The sequence below is a fragment of the Chenopodium album genome, chromosome 26, assembly GCF_948465745.1.
Source record: "Chenopodium album chromosome 26, dcCheAlbu1.1, whole genome shotgun sequence".
Classification (NCBI taxonomy): domain Eukaryota; kingdom Viridiplantae; phylum Streptophyta; class Magnoliopsida; order Caryophyllales; family Amaranthaceae; genus Chenopodium; species Chenopodium album.
In genome coordinates, this window is record NC_137859.1 from 21,746,961 (window position 1) to 21,765,282 (window position 18,322).

General features: G+C 38.1%; 1 protein-coding gene across 1 annotated transcript; it reads right to left on the bottom strand.

Annotated features, from left to right (window-relative positions):
- Positions 1-2,823: 2,823 nt before the first annotated feature.
- LOC145616938 (uncharacterized) lies at positions 2,824-4,873 on the bottom strand. Its single transcript, XM_081671652.1, has 2 exons — positions 4,282-4,873; positions 2,824-2,843 (listed from the first exon to the last, which is right to left on the bottom strand). Exons 1-2 carry the CDS (start codon positions 4,871-4,873, stop codon positions 2,824-2,826), a joined length of 612 nt encoding a protein of 203 aa, XP_081527778.1.
- Between the last annotated feature and the right edge of the window lie 13,449 nt (positions 4,874-18,322).

The window sequence follows — 18,322 nt, forward strand, 5'->3', positions numbered from 1 at the left end:
GTGTTTAGGTTGCTTTGGTATTTTAGATGCTTGGAATATTTTTCTTGGAGGTTCTTAATGAACATCCTAACGGATTCCTTCTCACTAGGCACTTCAACCATTTTTGCAGTGGTTTCCCTCCATTTATTGAAGAAGGAGGTAAAACCCTCATTTTCTTTTTGTTTCAGCATTTCTAATTCTCTGTGATCGGTTTCAACTTGTATATTGCATTTGTACCTTTCAATGAAAGCGGTCACAATAGATTCCCAACTAGAGGTCTTTTCTTTATCAAGAGAAAAGTACCACTGTTGACATACAGCTTCTAAGGACAACGAGAATACAGAATGGAAAGCTTTCCTATCTATTCCCTTAATACCCATTACAGTTTCAAAAGCCCTTAAATGAAAGTAAGGATTATCCATAGCCTTAAACTTAGGGATGTCGTTGGGATTGAATTTTTGTGGAAGGAGATCCTTATCCACCGAGACCCCTTGAGAGCTAATCTCTTGAAATCTGAAATCATTGGATAGCTTGCCCAAACTTTCCTGGATTAGGTCCATTTGTTTCTGTTTCTCAAGATTGTTAATTTGCAGTGATAGGTTTTGCAACATCTCAGCCAAGTTGGCTACCTGTCCCCTGACTTCATTAAGTTCTTCTTCACTAGCCATTGCCTTCTTAGCCTTCCTTTTCCTACCGATTGGTTTGTCGAAAAGTAATACTTGAACGAAAGTGTTGTCTTTGATTAAACGCCCTTCCTTTCTTGACCACGCGCTGTAATTTAAACCATATTTGTTTTAATATTTGACTCTAATTGACTTGACTTTATGTTTATAATAAAAAAAATGATGGGGTAATATTATATATATATTAAGGGAAATTATATTGGAGGATTAATATCCGACTTACCCCCCCAAAAAAAAATGACGGAAAATACGCATTCAAGACTCTCTAATCATGGTTATAACGTGACAAACATGTTATGTGTGTGCTTTATGTGTATGTGAGTGACATGCATTGACTACTAGTGTGTAACCATGAGACTTTTAAATGCCTAAATTCAATTAAAGACTTGAACATGGTTTAAATAACTAACAAACTGATTAATTCGATTAGCAGATCCATTAATTAGACTCATTGTGATGACTCGAGTAAGAAAACTGGACTGTCGCCAAAACAACAGAACTGTCGCCACTGTTTAGAGCCTGTCGCCAGACGACAATATTGTCGCCAGGCGACAGACACTAAACTGCAGCGCCACAGTCCAAACTTCTGCGCCATTGCTGGAACATTAATCTGGGCTATTTCCAGTAATTTTACTCTAAATGGTCATGCCTAAAGCCGTACTAAGTCGAATTGATTAAGTTATTAGTCTTTATTTAATTCAAGATTAATTAATTAATTAGTTAGACAAAGTCCTTTTAGTCATTAGTCAATTTATTAGTCTTGAACACAAGTCAAACAAACGGTTAGCGCACATATAATATATTCAAGCAAGAGGTACACATAGTTCACATAGTCACAAGATGAGTTTGCAACCTAACCATGGCTCTAGTTCTCTAAAGTTCGAGGATATGGGTTAAGTCAAAAAGGTCCATGGTTAAGAATCCACATGCATTGCACCCAAGCCTGCCAAGAGGTTTGGAGCGAATGGACAAGATTCCGCGAGTGCGGTATGAGACCGGACTCGACGCCATGGTTGGATGGATTCACAAAACTTACACGTCCCCAAATCAGAGCTTTGCACAAAATAGTGGAATACTCCATTGGGCAGGCGAAGCAGGAACCCCCAGAGGGTTATATCCATATGTAGAACACATATGGGTTTCAGAAAAGTGAGAAAACGACTCAATCAATAAGCAAAATCGAGCCAACAACACTAGAAAAGGTCAAAGCAAGAAGACAGAATCCTGGCTCGGTATTGGAAGAACTTGGCGCCAGACAACAGGGACTGTCGCCGCAAAAAAGTCCCTGTCGCCAAGCGACAGAACTGTCGCCAGGCGACAGAAACTTTTTACGGGCGACAAGCCCTGTTTTCTAGACGCTAGTTCCTACATGCCTTGGCAAGTTTCTGTGTTCTTCGAATTTTCCAGATTTCGTATTATCTTTTCGATTCTAGTCATGAAAGATATTTCCCAAATTTCCTACGTGTAAAATTCCTATGGATTGACTCATGGGGTGCTCCCATGAGGACCTTTTAATGCATATGACAATAATGTTAATCAAATCATGCACATGAAATACTTAGAATTTTTCGAGTCTCATCCGCTCATTCTAAATAATTGCCAAAATTTAATAAATTTCAGGAATATAAATAGAAATCCTCCCCAATGGAGTCGCCAAAAACTGTAGGGAATATTTCAAGCATTACGATAACCCCAAACTTGAACCCCACTGTGATCATACACTAAAGTACGGTGGCGTTCCAAAGGGAAAGACAAAGAGCAAAAAGAGTCGCCAACAAGTTTTAAGGAACTTGTACCCAAAAGACAATCCAAAAGGACCATCAACTACTCCATAAGGTCTTGAACCAAACAGGGTTCGGGGATGAGGGTACGAATCCAATCTACAAAAGAAAGGACCCGCCCTATAAAATAAGCCTCTACTTTGTTCTGCTCGTATTCATGTGCGCTTTCCGAATAACATACAAACATCATATTAAATCTACCCTGCTTATCTATGTTGGTTGAAATTATTGCACAAATAATACTATTATTGGCGATCACTTGAATTAAAATCACATTAGCCTAAACCAAATTATTAATTATATTATTAAGCGTGATTTCAAGTACAAATTCCCTTTAAACCTGCATAAAAGGCGTGAACAAGCAATAACAATATAATATATCAAGCAACATAAGGATAAACTAAATAACAATAACGATGATAATAACATGAAAAGCCATAATAAAGCTTAATAATAATAGCAAGATCCTAGGCATGATACTAACAAGATTAATAACAAATCCTAGCATGTCACTAAGCAATAAAGATCAAAGCTTTAAACCTAACATGGTACTAACATGATATTAGAAAAGATAAGAGGCACCCTAAACATGATACTAGAAAGCATAAAATAACATCCTAACATGATACTAGGAATATTAAACATCCCAACATGATACTAGGAATCATAAACAATAATAAGCATGCAATCTACATTGTGAAAGAAATAGGGAGTAAGCTAATCTACTTACTTTGAAGTCTCGTACCTCTTTCTAATAACAAAATACACAAGTTAGTAAACTTCAATGAAAATAATAAAGAACAATTAAAGAATTAACTTAGAAATCAAATTAAATAAAGTTTAGACTAGTTTTGGACCAAACCCTCAGAAAATATAAAACCTTGCACGTCTAGGGCGAAGGCAACTTCGAACTTGGCTAGATGACTCTAAGTCTAATGTATGCGGAATATTGTAAAACTAGAAAAAAGAGAAAGAAAGAAAGCATAAAGTGCTCAAGAGAGAAAAAAGAATAAGAATTGATGATTGTTGATGATCCTGAAAACAGGGAATCCGGACACTATTTATAATGAAAATAATCCGGAAAAACACGGAACTTGATAAGGAATAAAACTCCACGCTGTCGCCAAGACTGGACTCTGTCGCGACGCGACAATGTCTGTCGCGAGGCGACAGGGTCTGTCGCGCGGCGACAGACTTGTCGTCTGGCGACAGCCTGTATAAGCGCGTTTTTATCTTTACACAGAATCCGATCTTTAATCAACTTGATCTACGGAATCCGTACAGAAGATGAAATACGTTTTTAAGATAAAATAATATTTTATTCCAAATAAAAACCTTTAAAGATAACTAATTATTAATCCCATCAATATTAGAACTAAGAAGAACTTTCTAGAAACTTCTAGAAAACTATAATTAATCCTTATAGCTTTAGGAATAATAATTAACATTGGGCCCTCCTCTAGATCATTGGGCCGCATTAAAATAGAACTCCGGGCCCAGTTTAGTATTTTGGCCATAACTTCCTCAATATTCATCGGAATTGGGCTTATAATATATCGTTGGAAAGGTCTTTTCAAACCCCATCCAACTACACTATTATTGGACCTTTATCATGGACCAAAATAAACTGAAATGGACGTCTTCAAATAAATAAAGCCATTTTCAAAAACAGAGAGAAAAGAAATTAATTAAAACTAAACCGCGACATTTGACTTTCGAATCACTTTCACCTAATTCGATTATGTTTCGACGCACAAGGCATTCATCACTGGGTTTGGTTTTGGGGAGACACAAATGGGTGTCTACACAATGCATGCAGTCAATGCTACCTATCATACCGGGAAAACCTCGCATTTCATTTTGATGCAAGATTCTCCTTAAATCTTCGTCGGTGGGACTTCTGAGATATTCAGCTTCAAAATGTGTAATAACCCCTTGACAAAAATGTTGCAAAGCCAATCTGGAGGTAGTTTTGCCAATGCGCAGATACTCATCCACCGCATCTGGACAGGTACCGTACGCCAACATTCTAATCGCAGCGGTACATTTCTGCAACGGTGATAAACCAAGCCTTCCAGCTGCATTCCTACGCTGCTGGAAGAATTGATCCCCCTCGACCACCTTGTTCATAATCCTACAAAACAAAGGTCGTTGCATTCGAAATCTACGCCGGAATTGTTTGTCGCTATAAACTAGATTACTTGCAAAGTAATCATTAAATAATTGAACATGCCCATTTTCCCTATCTCTTCTATTCGTATCCCCTCTACGCTCTGGAACACATTCAACATCGGATACGGGTTGGGGTTGTGTTTGGTTGTTATACAACAAAGTTGGTAGATGGGTTGTGACAAATTCGTCAACTAAATGATCAAATTCAACGTATTGATCAGAATCAGACGAGCTAGAGGTTGAGCTAATGGAAAACATTGTGTTTGCTGGTTACTTGGGTGTTTGCAATATTTTTTGAGGAGTTGGATTATATTTTCTTAAGATGGTATCACTATCATTTATAAGCATGAAAACTCAATGACAAGTCCAAAATATGAATGACAATTCCATGACTGATGAAACATGATTGACAATTCAATAAGTGATGAAACATGATTGACAATTCAATGACACTTAAGATAGTAAGACAGAAAAGAATCTTGACTATTCAAAATACATTTATACAACTGACATGAAATACATATGACTACTCAATGTCTAATAAGACAAGGGACATGAATACAACTCATAAAAATTGAACAAAATAAAGATATACTAATTAAAGATAAAATAATTAAACAAATCTAAATTCGGAATACAACTACTTAAAAATAAACTAATTGAAATTGAACAACATAAAGATAAGCTAATAAAAGATAAACTAATTAAACAAATCTAACCAAATAATACAACTAATTAAAATTAAACTACTTAAGGAAATACAGTCAATTTCTACCGTAGACTAGTTGAAGTAACTCGTCCTTGTGGGCCTCTTCAGGTGGAGTGAGCGGTGTTATCCTTTCTAAAAGTGATTGAAGCATATCAAAATTCATCTTCTTCTCTGCTAAATCAATTTGTTTTTGCTTCCTCTTTTCCTTTTCTCTATCAAGTTCCAACCGTTGTTGTCGTAAATTCGCCTCCCTTTCTCTAACCTCAGTACACGCTTTTATCTGCTCACTAATGCTCAATATTGCACTTTCGGAAGCAACTGCTTTGCCCTTACGCTTAGCCTTCGTTTTTTTGACACCGTCTGGTCGTGGTAATCCTCCGGACATAAATCCATCAGTACGGATTTCATTTTCACTCTCCGCCCTAGACCTTTTCCCACTTCCAGTGCTATCTTCCTCATCATCGGCAGCGCAACCCTTTCTTTCCTCCTTTGACAGACCCCATCTTAGTTTAGTCCTCCACTTCGGATCTCTATTAAACATTTCCACTCCATGTGAAAATGCAAAATTATGTTGTGGATTAGAGGAGATATAAAACAACTTGGAAGCGTGTTTAATTCGATCGGCTTCGTTGTAACCACTTCCGCTTTCAGGGAGTTTGCCCGCCTCCTCATAGCAATTAGTCCATTGTAGCAAATCAGCTGCCATTCTTCTCCAATGTGTCTCCAAACTCTTCAAAGGTCTTGGCGGGAGAATATGCGGTTTCTCAGCTTGTAGTTTACAGTAAGCTGCATGAACTTTTCGCCATAGTTCGGATGCCTTTTGGCTCGTACCACGAAGCGCATCATCACTTAGTTCTAGATAGAACCCAATTAGAGCTTCATCCTCAGCAACCGACCAAATGCGACTCGCTTTGGCAAGTGGTTGATTGGTCGGAATCCTTGGAGGTGGTGGAGGGTACTGTGGTGTCTCCGGAACAGCTTCTTCTTGGCTGAGATCGTACTCAGAGTTGCTCCCTTCGGTAACGGGAGGAGTTTGTTGCTCAAAAAAAGTGTTTGCATTGTTGGGAATCTGAGGAGGTGTTGGTTGATGAACGGAATTTTGAGAAGAAGGGTTGCCTAATCTTCCTAGGAATAATTGAAAATTTGGACCACAAATGAAATCATCACCTAAATCAGAAAAATGTTGAGCAAGTTGATTGTAATTAGGGTTGTTTGGATCCATTATATTGTATAATAAACAACAATAATTACTTAAGAGTCACACCTAAATTAAAATGGAATAACGTTAATAACGTTTTAAATATTTTCTAGTGCTACAAAAAGTAATTAAATAATTTTTTTTTTTTTTTTTGAGAAAAAAAGTAGTTATACTAAAAAATAAACAGTAATATTAGAAAATGAAAAATGAATCAAACTAAACTTGGGAGTGAAAATAATAAAGAGTTTTTTGGATTTTATAAACAAAAAAAAAAATATTGCTACTTAAAATATCATTAATAACGTTTTGAAAAAAATTAAAGTACTAAAAACTGTAATTAAAAATAATAAACCAAAAAAAAAAAAAAAACCTTTCTCAACTTTATATTAGAAATTATAACATAAATATCACTAGAAATGTGATTAAGTGTAATATTGGGTGTTTTTGTGATTTTTGAAATTATACCAAAATATGTCAAAATGGATCTCTATTTGTAGAGAAAAAAAAATATATAACCGTTGGTGAATTTTTTTTTTTTTTTTTTTTTAATAATTATAAAACGGCCAAATTACCGTTTTGATTTAATTACCGTTGCTAAACGGTCGAATTTTTTGATTGGAGGAACAGGCTGACAGGGACGCGTGTCAGCTTCCTATTGGCTGGACTGACGCGCCCTGTCAGCCGATAAATGTAATTTTTTTTTTGCTTTGCTGCCTTCAAAACAACGCGTTTTTGGGGGATGGTTGTTCAGACCGAACCCCAAAACTCGTCGTTTTGAGGGTGCGAAAAGTAAAAAAAAAAAAAAAGACGTGTAGTGCTTACTGTGGGCCCCACGCTATCACTGTTCACTATCAGTTTTGCTCATAGGATGAGCAAATTTCAATATGCTCATGAGCATATCTTGTAATGCTCATTGGTGGGAAAGCAAATAATGCAATTTTGCTCTTGAATTTTGCTCATGAGCAAAATTCTCCTCACTAATGGGAATGCTCTCATAGGCGACTTTGGGGTTTAAAGGGCTTGTTGTAGCTAAAAACAACCGTGATTCCTACGACAATGAGTTTTAGTGTATATTCTTATCTTGAGTCTTTCTTTTTCGTTTTCAATAAAATTTTCATCCTCTCTTTTTCTTGCTTTGTTTTGCTCGAGGACGAGCAAAAGTTTAGCTTGGGCGAATTTGATGAGTGACATTTTTGGCACTCATTTGGTTCCTTTTTGGATGATTTTTATTTCATTTTATCTCTCTTTTCTTTAGTTTTCCTTAGTTTTATTCTTGTTTTATTCATTTTATGCTTTTTGTAGTTAGTTTCTCTTTTTCATGTCTTTTTCTAGTTTACTTGTTATTTTTCTCTTTTACTTGCTTTTTATCTTTTGCTTGTAGGTGGTAATTGATTGTCCAAGAATTCCTGAGCTTCCTGTCTACGAGTTTTCATTGCTTTTATGCCTAAAAATTGCCGAGATGTAAACCATGGTTCCTAATACCCTTCGGGAGTCCAATTGAATGCGTGGAACCATTCAATATGCCTTTAAACAGTCAATTTACCAGTTCCAAACATGCACCGATATCGTGACCTAAAGCCTACCACGGACATTTATGGCAACATATAAGGGTCATATATGGCTCCAAGAGTCATTATATGACCTGAAGATGTATCCCCTAGGGTCTCAAGACTTTTCGCCACCTGGCCCCGTAACCTCAAAATTCCTCAAAAAGCGTGGATTAACCTTCAATTTTGGAATTTTATTGCCCGAAAATAAAATTTTCCGAGATGTTTACCATGGTTCCTAATATCCTTCGTGAGTCCAATTAAGTGGGTGGAACCGTCCCATATGCCTTTAAACAGTCAATTTACCCGGTCCAAACTTGCACCGATATCGTGAACTCAGGACTACCACGGACATTTATGGCAACATATAAGGGTCATATATGGCTCCAAACGTGATTATATGACCCTAAGAAGTATCCCCTAGGATCTCAAGACTTTTCGCTACCGGGCCCCGTAACCTCAAAATTCCTCAAAAACGAGGATTATAGCCTTCGATTTTGGAATTTTTTGACCTTTTTTCGCCAGGAAATAAAAATTTCCGAGATGTTTACCATGGTTCCTAATACCCTTTGGGTTTCCAATTGAGTGGGTGGAACCATCCAATATGTTTTGAAACAGTCGATTTACCTGTTCTAAACTTGCACCGATATTGTGACTTCCAGCCTACCACGGACATTTATGGAAAAATATAAGGGTCATATATGGTTCGAAACGTCATTATATGACCCTAAGATTTATCCTCTAAGGTCTCAAGACTTTTCGCCACCTTGCCTCGTAACCTCAAAATTCCTCAAAAAGCGTGGATTATAGCCTTCAATTTTGGAATTTTTTGACCATTTTTCGCCTGAAAATAAAAATTACCGAGATGTTTATCATGGTTCCTAATACCCTTCGAGAGTCTAATTGAGTGCGTGGAACCATTCAATATGCCTTTAAACAGTCAATTTACCAGTTCCAAACATGCACCGATATCGTGACCTCAAGCCTACCACGGACATTTCTGGCAATATATAAGGGTCATATATGGCTCCAAGAGTCATTATATGACCTGAAGATGTATCCCCTAGGGTCTCAAGACTTTTCGCCAGCGGGCCCCGTAACCTCAAAATTCCTCAAAAAGCGTGGATTATAGCCTTCAATTTTGGAATTTTTTCGCCCGGAAATAAAATTTGCCGAGATGTTTACCATGGTTCCTTATATCCTCCGGGAGTCCAATTAAGTGGGTGGAACCGTCTCAAATGCCTTTAAACAGTCAATTTACCAGGTCCAAACTTGCACCGATATCGTGACCTCAGGACTACCACGGACATTTATCGCAACATATAAGGGTCATTTACGGCTCCAAACGTGATTATATGACCCTAAGATGTATCCCCTAGGATATCAAGACTTTTCGCTACCGGGCCCCGTAACCTCAAAATTTCTCAAAAAACGAGGATAATAGCCTTCGATTTTGGAATTTTTTGACCTTTTTTCGCCAGGAAATAAAAATAGCCGAGATATTTACCATGGTTCCTAATACCATCCGGGAGTCCAATTAAGTGAATGGAACCAGCCAATATGCCTTTAAACATTCAATTTACCCGTTCAAAACTTGCACCGATTTCGTGACCTCAAGCCTACCATGGACATTTATGGCAACATATAAGGGTCATATGTGGTTCCAAACGTCATGATATGACCCTAAGATGTATCCCCTAGGGTCTCGAGACTTTTCGCCACCGGGCCCCATAACCTCAAAATTTCCCTAAAAGCGTGGATTACAGCCTACTATTTTGGAATTGTTTGACCTTTTTTCGCCAGGAAATAAACATTGCCGAGATGTTTACCATGGTTCCTAATACCCTCTGGGAGTCCAATTGAGTGGGTGGAACCATCAAACATGCCTTTAACCAGTCAATTTACCCGTTCCAAACTTGCACCATTATCGTGACCTCAAGCCTACCAAAGACATTTATGGCAACATATAAGGGTCATATATGGTTCTTAACATCATTATATGAACCTAATATGTATCCCATAGGGTCTCAAGAATTTTCGCCACCGGGCCCCATAACCTCAAAATTCCTCAAAAAGCGTTGATTATAGCCTTCAATTTTTGTGTTTTTCGCCCTGAAATAAAAATTGCCGAGATATTTACCAAGGTTCCTAATATCTTCCGGAAGTCCAATTGAGTGGGTGGAACCATCCAATATTTCTTTACACAGTCAATTTTCCCGTTCCAACCTTGCACCGATATCGTGACCTCAACCCTATCATAGACATTTATGGCAACATATAGGGGTCATATATAGTTCCAAACGTCATTATATGACCCTAATATGTATCCCATAGGGTCTCAAGACTTTTCGCCACCGGGCCCCGTAACCTCAAAATTCCTCAAAAAGCGTGGATTATAGCCTTCAATTTTGGAATTTTTCGCCCGGAAATAAAAATTGCCGAGATGTTTAACATGGTTCCTAATGTCCTCTGGGAGTCCAATTAAGTGGGTGGAACCATCCAATATGCCTTTACATAGTCAATTTACCCGTTCCAAACTTGCACCGATATCGTGACCGCAAGCCTACCACGGACATTTATGGCAACATATAAGGGTCATATATGGTTCCAAACGTCATTATATAACCCTAAGATGTAACCCCTAGGGTGTCAAGACTTTTCGCCATGGGGCCCATAACCTCGAAATTCCTCAAAAAATGTGGATTATAGCCTTCGACTTTGACCTTTTTTCGCCCGGAAATAAAAATTGCCGAAATGTTTACCATGCTTCCTAATACCCTCAGGGAGTTTAATTAAGTGGGTGGAACCATCCAATATGCCTTTAAACAGGTAATTTACCCGTTCCAAACTTGCACCGATTTCGTGACCTCAAGCCTACCATGGACATTTATGGCAACATATAAGGGTCATATAAGGTTCCAAAAGTCATTATATGACCCTAAGATGTATCCCCTAGGGTCTCAAGACTTTTCGCCACCGGGCCCTATAACCACAAAATTCCTCAAAAAGGGTGGATATAGCCTTCAATTGAACGGGTGGAACCATCCAAAATGCCTTTAAACAGTCAATTTAGCCGTTCCAAACTTGCACCTTTATCGTGACCTCAAGCCTACCATTGACATTTATGGCAACATATAAGGGTCATATATGGTTCCAAACGTCATTATATGACCCTAAGTGTATCCCCTAGGGTCTCAAGACTTTCCGCCACTAGGCCCGTAACCTTAAAATTCCTCAAAAAGCGTGGATTATAGCGTTAAATATTGGAATTTTTTGACCTTTTTTAGCCTGGAAAAAAACATTGCCGAGATGTTTACCAAGGTTCCTAATACCCTCCGGGAGTCCAATTGAGAAGGTGGAACCATCCAATATGCCTTTAAAAAGTCAATTTACCCGTTCCAAACTTGCACCGGTATCGTGACCTCATGCCTATCACAGACATTTATGGCAGCATATAAGGGTCATATATGGTTCCAAACATCATTATATGACCCTAATATGTATCCCCTAGGGTCTCAAGACTTTTCGCAACCGAGCCCTGTAACCTTAAAATTCCTCAAAAAGTGTGGATAGCCTTCAATTTTGGAATTTTTCGCCCGGAAATAAAAATTGCCGAGATGTTTACCATGGTTCCTAATATCCTCCGGGAATCCAATTGAGTGGGTGGAATAATCCAATATGCCTTTACACAGTCAATTTACCCGTTCCAAACTTGCACTGATATCGTGACCTCAAGCCTACCACGGACATTTATGGCAACATATAAGGGTCATATATGGTTCCCAACGTCACTATACCACCAGGTCCTGTAACCTCAAAATCCCTTAAAAAACGTGGATTATAGCCTTCAATTTTGACCTTTTTGCGCCCAAAAAAAAAATTGTCGAGATGTTTACCATGCTTCCTAATACTTTCCGGGAGTCCAATTGAGTGGGTGAAACCATCCAATATGCCTTTAATCAATCAATTTACCCGTTCTTAACTTGCACCGATATCGTGACCTCAAGCCTACCACGGACATTTATGGCAATATATAAGGGTCATATATGGTTCCAAACGTCAATTTATGACCCTAAGATATATCCCTTAGGGTCTCAAGACTTTTCGCCACCGGGCCCCGTAACCTCTAAATTCCTCAAAAAGTGTGTATTACAGCCTTCAATTTCGGAATTTTTTAACCTTTTTTCGCCCGTAAAAAAAATATGCCGAGATGTTAACCATGGTTCTAATACCCTTCTGGAGTCCGATTGAGTGGGTGGAACCATCCAATATGCCTTTAAACAGTTAATTTACCCGTTCCAAACTTGCACCGATTTTGTGACCTCAATCCTACCATGGACATTTATGGCAACATATAAGGGTCATATATGGTTCCAAACGTCATTATATGCCCCTAAGATGTATCCCTTAGGGTCTCAAGACTTTTCGCCACCGGGCCCCGTAACCTCAAAATTCCTCAAAAAGCGTGGATTACAGCCTACAATTTTGGAATTGTTTGACCTTTTTTTGCCCGGAAATAAACATTGCCGATATGTTTACCATGGTTCCTAATACCCTCCGGGAGTCCAATTGAGAGGGTGGAACCATCCAATATGCCTTTAAACAGTCAATTTATCCGTTCCAAACTTGCACCGATATCGTGACCTCAATTTGACCACGGACATTTATGGAAACATATAAGGGTCATATATGGTTCCAAACGTATTATATAATCCTAAGATGTATTCCGTAGGGTATCAAGACTTTTCACCACCGGACCCCGTAACCTCAAAATTCCTTAAAAAGCGTGGATTATAGCCTTCAATTTTTGAATTTTTTGACCTTTTTTCGCCCGGAAATGAAAATTTGCGTGATGTTTACCATGGTTTCTAATATCCTTCGGGAGTCCAATTGAGTGGGTGGAACCATCCAATATGCCTTTAAACAGTCAATTTAACCGTTCCAAACTTGCACCAATATCGTGACCTCAAGCCTACCACGGACATTTATTGCAACATATAAGGGTCATATATGGTTCCAAACGTCATTATGAGATCCTAATATGTATCCCCTACGATCTCAAGACTTTTCGCCACCGGGCCCCGTAACCTCATAATTCCTCAAAAAGCGTGGATTATAGCTTTCAATTTTGGAATTTTTTGACCTTTTTTCGCCCGAAAATAAAAATTGCCAAGATGTTTACCATAGTTCCTAATACCCTCCAGGAGTCCAATTAAGTGGGTGGAACCATCCAATATGCCTTTAAACAGTCAATTTACACATTCCAAACTTGCACTAATATCGTGACCTCAAGCCTACCACGGACAATTATTGCAACATATAAGGGACATATATGGTTCCCAACATCATTATATGAGCCTAAGATGTATCCCCTAAGGTCTCAAGGCTTTTCGCCACCAGACTTCGAAACCTAAAAATTCCTCAAAAAACGTGGAATATAGCTTCAATTTTGGAATTTTTTCGCCCGGAAATAAAAATTGTTGAGATGTTTACCATGGTTCCTAATACCCACCGGGAGTCCAATTGAGTGGGTGGAACCATCCAATATTCCTTTAAACATTCAATTTACCCGTTTTAAACTTGCACCGATATCGTGACCTCAAGCCTTCCACGGACATTTATGGCAACACATAAGGGTCATATATGGTTCGAAAAGTCATCATATGACCCTAAGATGTATCCCCTAGGGTCTCAAGACTTTTCTCCACCAGGCCCCGTAACCTCAAAATTCCTCAAAAAGCGTGGATTATAGCCTTCAATTTTTGAATTTTTTGACCTTTTTTCGCCCGGAAATGAAAATTTGCGAGATGTTTACCATGGTATCTAATACCCTCCGGGAGTCCAATTGAGTGGGTGGAACCATCCAATATGCCTTTAAATAGTCAATTTACCCGTTCCAAACTTGCACTAATATCGTGACCTCAAGCCTACCATAGACATTTATGGCAACATATTAGGGTCATATATGGTTCCAAACGTCATTATATGACCCTAAAATGTATTCCGTAGGGTCTCAAGACAATTCTCCACCGGGCCTTGTAACCTCAAAATTCCTCAAAAAGCGTGGATTATAGCCTTCAATTTTGGAGTTTTTTTTATGTTTTTTCGCCCGGAAATTAAAATTGCCCGGATGTTTACCATGGTTCCTAATATCCTCCGGGAGTCCAATTGAGTGGGTGGAACCATCCAATATGCCTTTAAACAGTCAATTTACCCGTTCCAAACTTGTACCAATATTGTCATTATATGACTCTAAGTGTATCCCCTAGGGTCTCAAAACTTTCAGCCACTAGGCCCTATAACCTCAAAATTCCTCAAAAAGCGTGGATTATAGCCTTCAATTTTGGAATTTTTTCGCCCGGAAATAAAAATTGCCGAGATGTTTTCCATGGTTCCTAATACCCTCCGGGAGTCCAATTGAGTGAGTGGAACCATCCAATATGCCTTGAAATAGAAAATTTACCCGTTCCAAACTTGCACCGATATCGTGACCTCATGCATACCACGGACATTTATGGCAACATATAAGGGTCTTATATGGTTCCAAACGTCATTATTTGACCCTAATATGTATCACCTAGTGTCTCATGACTTTTCACCACCGGGCCCCGTAACCTAATACCCACCGGGAGTCCAATTGAGTGGGTGGAACCATCCAATATGCCTTTAAACAGTCAATTTACCCGTTCCAAACTGGCACCGATATCGTGACCTCAGGCTTACCACGGACATTTATGGCAACATATAAGTGACGTGGGGAAAACTATGTCGTTCAACTAATCCTCCCTACGGTCAAACAAATTTATAATCACTCAACTACCTAAATACAAGTATAGAGGTAAGTCAAGGGTCGAACCACTAGGAATGGTTATGTTCAAGTATTTCTAATTAACGCCTAAGCTAGGTTGAAGTTTAAAGTGAAAGGTAACATTATTCTACTTCCTAAATCAAGAACCAAACAAATGAAACACTAGGGAGTGGGGATCAACATGCATTCATGATAATCAAGCTAATTAGGGAGTCAAGCAATCCAAGCAATGCAAAGACAAATAGTAGGAGCAATTAGGGGTATTAAACTAATCATCCTCACACTCTCTAACATAGATTTCTCTAGTGCTAAACAATATGAAGAAACATAATCAAATACTCAACTAATTATGATCAAACCGATATCAAGTGGTCATGTCAATCAATTCAATCATGCAATCAATGCTAGCAATCATAGTTAGCTACTCCAATCAAACTTATGCAACTTGCAAACCTCTATGAATCAATTTAATCACAACACAAGAACTAATCAAATTCACAAATCAACCTTAATCCATCAACCACACATGTTTACCCACACCCTAGCAAGTAAACTACTCAAGAAACATCATCATCAAATCTACTATCAACTATAGAGAACAAGAATCAACAAAATATCAAGAACAATTACTCTAATCAAACATCAAACATCAAAATCAAACCAAACAAACATCAAATTAAACAAAGCAATTGAATGAGATAGAGTTTAGAAATGCTCATTAATAATTAAGATGATCTCCAACACAATTGTCACACTTGCATCTTCAATCTCTCAATCACCATTGAAATTCTACACTTTCTCTCTCTAAAACTACTCCTAAGCTAGCCTAAACTAGAGAGAGAAGCTCTCAACCTAAGAGGGAGAAAACTATTCTAAAACTAAGGAATTACATCAATCAAGAAAAAAGGAAACCAAAAATTATATAAACAAAAAAAAAGAAGCTTAAAAATCGTGAAAGACCCGGAAACCCGCGCCCGCAGAGAACTCGGCCGCGCCCGCGGAGGAAGACGGAAACCCCGATAGCCACGCCCGCGGCCCAAGCCCGCGCCCGCCTTTGTCGCGTCGCGACAGACATTGTCGCGTCGCGACAGAGTTAATTCCTGGCGACAGCGTGGAGTTTTATTCCTTATCAAATTCTATGATTTTCCGGATTATTTTCATTATAAATAGCGTCCGAATTCCTGTTTTCAGAATCACCAATTCTTATTCAATTCTTCCTTAATTCTCTCTTTTCTCTCTTGAGCAATATATGCTTTCTTTCTCTCTCTCTTTCTTAATTAGCTTTTTACATACAATATTCCGCATACATTAGACTTAGAGTCATCTAGCCAAGTTCGAAGTTGCCTTCGCCCTAGACGTGCAAGGTTTGATAATTTCTGAGGGTTTGGTCCAAATCTAGTCTAAACTTTATTTAATGTGATTTCAATTTAATTATTTAATTATTGTTTATTATTTTCATTGAAGTTTACTAACTTGTGTATTTTGTTATTAGAAAGAGGTACGAGGCTTCAAAGTAAGTAGATTAGCTTACTCCCTATTTCTTTCACAATGTAGATTGCATGCTTATTATTGTTTATGATTCCTAGTATCATGTTAGGATGTTTTTATGCTTTCTAGTATCATGTTAGGATGTTTTTATGCTTTCTAGTATCATGTTAAGATGCTTTTAATGCTTTCTAGTATCATGTTAGGATTATTTTATGCTTTCTAGTATCATGTTTAGGGTGCCTTTACTCTTTTCTAATATCATGTTATCATGTTAGTACCATGTTGGGTTTAAAGCTTTGATCTTTATTGTTTAGTGACATGCTAGGATTTGTTATTAATCTTGTTAGTGTCATGCCTAGGATCTTGCTATTATTAACAAGCTTTATTATGCCTTATCATGCTATTGTCATCGTTATTCATTGATTATTATGTTGCTTGATTTTATATTGTTATTGCTTGATCACACCTTTTATGATTGTTAAAGAGAATTTGTATTTGAAATCACTCTTAATAAGATAATTAATAATTTGGTTTAGGCTAATGTGATTTTAACTCAAGTGATCGCCAATAATATAATTATATGTGCATTAATATTCAACCAACATAGATAAACAGGGTAGGTTTAATATAATGTTTGTATGTTATTCGAAAAGCGCGCATGAATACGAGCAGAACAAAGTAGAGGCCTATTTTATAGGGCGGGTCCTTTCTTTTGTAGATTGGATTCGTACCCTCATCCCCGGACCCTATTTGGTTCAAGACCTTATGGAGTAGTTCATGGTCCTTTTGGATTGTCTTTTGGGTTTACAAGTTCCTTAAACTTGTTGGCGACTCTTTTTGCTCTTTGTCTTTCCCTTTGGAACGCCACCGTACTTTAGTGTATGATCACAGTGGGGTTCAAGTTTGGGGTTATCATAATGCTTGAAATATTCCCTACAGTAGGCAAATGATGGGATAAGAACGTGCAACAAGATCGTTGCACGCAAGTGAGAAGGGAGATGCCAAAAGAAAGAAGAAGAGGGATCAAAAAGAAAAACAAGAAAATAAGAAGAAGGAGGGGGAATAAAAGAATGGAAAGAAAATGAAAAAGGCAAATCCTCCTCACTAGAATATTTCTGGGTGACAATATCACCCCTTTCCTCAATCGGGGACAAATAAGCCACATAAAAACCATCATAGACAAGAGGGTCCCCAATAGGCTCATTAACAAAGGAAGGGAGGGACATAGGAGTGTAGGGGATATGGTTGAAATTCCTTGAAAAAGGGACATGTGAGGAGGGAATAGGAGCTATGGTGTCGCAAATGAACTCTTCCTCACCACCATGCCTCAAATCACCAATTAGAGCATAAAAATCAATCATAGAATCCTCAAAAGAAGAACACTGATGATCAGCATCTCCCTCAAACATCCAACTTCCAAGAGGAACTACATAATCCCCACCATGCTTCAAACTCATCTCTCTCACATGAAGCATTCTTAATAAACTCACTCAAAAGGCTATGGGTTTTCATTTGACACTCAAAAAACATATTAGACATAACCTCAAGTGAATCCAAATACTCATGGATAGAAGAATCACAATCATGCACTAGAGACTCGTAAAGATGGGAAAGAGGGGTAGGATTTTCAAAATCAACACTCTCTTCATTCTCAACTCCTTCACCATCACTCAAATGCTCACAAATGGGATCCTCACACTATCTTGGTTGCTCAAAATCATCATCATCATCCTCATTACACACATTAAATAGGGATTTTTCACAAATAAGCATCAAGGATGACAATTGGCCTGCTAACTCTTCTTTTCTTCTCTTTCCTTCCTCAAGACGCTCCTCACTCTTTTTCATTATCTCTAATTGACCTCTCATAGAATTAAGAATCATCTCCTTACTAGGCCCAAACTCATTATCAAGCTCAATGTGCCTAATTTGAGATTCAAATATATCAACAAGAGAT

Excerpts from the sequence above, each read along its gene's own strand:
- LOC145616938 (XM_081671652.1), bottom strand. The coding sequence starts at position 4,873 with ATGTTTTCCATTAGCTCAACCTCTAGCTCGTCTGATTCTGATCAATAC. Across the intron at positions 2,844-4,281 it reads TGAAATGCGAGGTTTTCCCG|TTTATCCTTATGTTGCTTGA; the intron begins GTATGATAGGTA and ends ATTGTTATTTAG.